Source organism: Equus quagga, chromosome 14 (assembly GCF_021613505.1).
Source record: "Equus quagga isolate Etosha38 chromosome 14, UCLA_HA_Equagga_1.0, whole genome shotgun sequence".
Classification (NCBI taxonomy): domain Eukaryota; kingdom Metazoa; phylum Chordata; class Mammalia; order Perissodactyla; family Equidae; genus Equus; species Equus quagga.
In genome coordinates this window covers 21042294-21044543 of record NC_060280.1, presented here as the reverse complement: position 1 = coordinate 21044543, position 2250 = coordinate 21042294, and the positions used below count along the sequence as shown (strand labels likewise).

At 40.0% G+C, this 2250-nt stretch overlaps 1 protein-coding gene across 1 annotated transcript; it reads left to right on the top strand.

Annotated features, from left to right (window-relative positions):
- The first annotated feature begins 977 nt into the window (after nucleotides 1-977).
- Nucleotides 978-1943, top strand: LOC124251989 (olfactory receptor 10T2-like). Its single transcript, XM_046685018.1, has one exon. It carries the CDS (start codon nucleotides 978-980, stop codon nucleotides 1941-1943), a length of 966 nt encoding a protein of 321 aa, XP_046540974.1.
- Nucleotides 1944-2250: the final 307 nt, after the last annotated feature.

Below are 2250 nucleotides of genomic sequence, written 5' to 3'. Positions count from 1 at the left end.
CAAATTGATCCAAGTAATGTGGATTGATTCTATTCACTTCTGTTCTTCAAAGCAAACGATGTAACAGGTATATCTGCTAGAAAATGTCCTGGAGGTTTAGCTAAAAACTCAAAAGTTGATTCAAATATAATGACCAGAATATGCCATTGTAGAATGAGACAGTATCTTCATAGTCATTTGACTCCAAGCTAGTCCATTATATTATATTAGGCATCTGGAAAAAAACTTTAATGGGAAGTTCTTAAGAACTTAAAAATTATTGATATGCATTAAGAACTAACAATATTATGTATCTCAAGCTTCAATTATTACCTTGGATAGGAACCCAGCAGAAGTTACAGGACGTTAAATTCATTTCTGTGGTCTAGTCATTATCACAATAATCACTTTTGAAGTCACTTCATGGTGATGACTGATGAAAAGAGTATTGCAGTGAAAGAAAAGTCAAAGTTCTTTTGGAAAGTTTCACTGATCTATCCAAATTTTTTAAAATGTATATTCACTTTAAATGATTTAAAGGGTTGAATTATTTTATTCATTCAATCAATAGTTTATAAAGTACTCATGAGTACCAGGTTACCATTAGATCACGAAATGTATTTGAAAAATGTGGCATCACAAAATCCTGTGTCAGAATAAAGCAATTTTATTCACATTTTCCCCCTTACATGCAGATCCTAATTGGAAAAGAGAAAGTTAAACAGTGTTTTCTGAGTAGAATCCAAGAAGATATTTGGGCCCCTTCTGTGTCATTTATGCAGATTCTCATCACTCTCTGCTGAACTTGACTTCAGTCAGGAGCATTTAGCACCCCTTTCTCAGGCTCTCCCATGAAGAGTTGCCTGAAACTTGCTCAGATGCCTTAGATTAAAGTCTAGGTGACATCAGTACATAAGGATCTTTTTACAAATATCTCAGAATCTTAATCTCAAGAATCTCTGCACCTTTGGAGCAAAGCTGCTGTGCCTACCAGGAGGATGGGAAATCATACTACAGTGAGCACATTCCTTCTGTGGGGATTTTCTGGTTTCCCAGACCTGCAGAATCTTCTCTTTGTGATGATTTTCTTTTGCCATGTGACTACCGTAACTGCAAATGTGTCCATAATGGTGGCCATCCAGCTCAGTCACAACCTTCACACTCCCATGTACTTTTTCCTCTGTGGTCTGTCCATTTCAGAAACTTGTACCACTATGGTAATTCTCCCCCGTATTTTGGTGGACTTGCTGTCAGACAACAAGACCATTTCTCTTCCTGAGTGTGCCACACAGATGTTTTTCTTCTTAGGCTTAGGAGGCAATAACTGTTTCATCATTGCTGCCATGTCCTATGACCGTTACACTGCCATTCACAACCCACTGCATTATGCCATCCGGATGACCCATAAGATCTGCTTGCAGCTCATGATGGCCTCTTGGATGGTTGGATTCCTGGTTTCTCTCTGCATCGTCATCACTGTATTCAACCTATCTTTCTGTGACTCCAACACCATCCAGCACTTCTTCTGTGACATCTCGCCTGTGGTCTCCCTTGCTTGTGATTACACTTTGTATCATGAAATGGCTATTTTTTTGCTCTCTGCCTTTGTGTTGGTGGGAAGCTTTATTTTAATTATGATTTCCTATGTCTTCATTGGATCCACAGTTTTGAAGATGCCTTCTGCAAAGGGGAAGTATAAGGCCTTCTCAACTTGCTCCTCCCACCTCACTGTAGTGTGCATCCACTATGGATTTGCTTGCTTTGTTTATTTGAGGCCCAAGGACAGTGACTCATTCCGTGAAGATACGCCAATGGCTTTGACATATACAGTGCTGACACCTCTGCTTCATCCCATAGTATACAGTCTAAGAAACAAAGAAATGCAGATAGCCCTAAGGAAGGTAGTAGACAATGCAAATAGGCTTATCTCTCAGAGGGTTAATAAAAGAACCTTGAACATTTAAAAATTTACAGATTGCTGGGGCTGGCCCCGTGGCCGAGTGGTTAAGTTCGCGCGCTCTGCTGCCGGCTGCCCAGTGTTTCGTTGGTTCGAATCCTGGGCGTGGACGTGGCACTGCTCATCAAGCCATGCTGAGGCAGCGTCCCACATGCCACAACTAGAAGGACCCACAACGAAGAATATACAACTATGTACCGGTGGGCTTTGGGGAGAAAAAAGGAAAAAAATAAAAAAATCTTTAAAAGAAAATTTACAGATTGCTGATAAATAAAAGTGGAAAAAGGGGACTACCTCCAATAAAAATCATCACT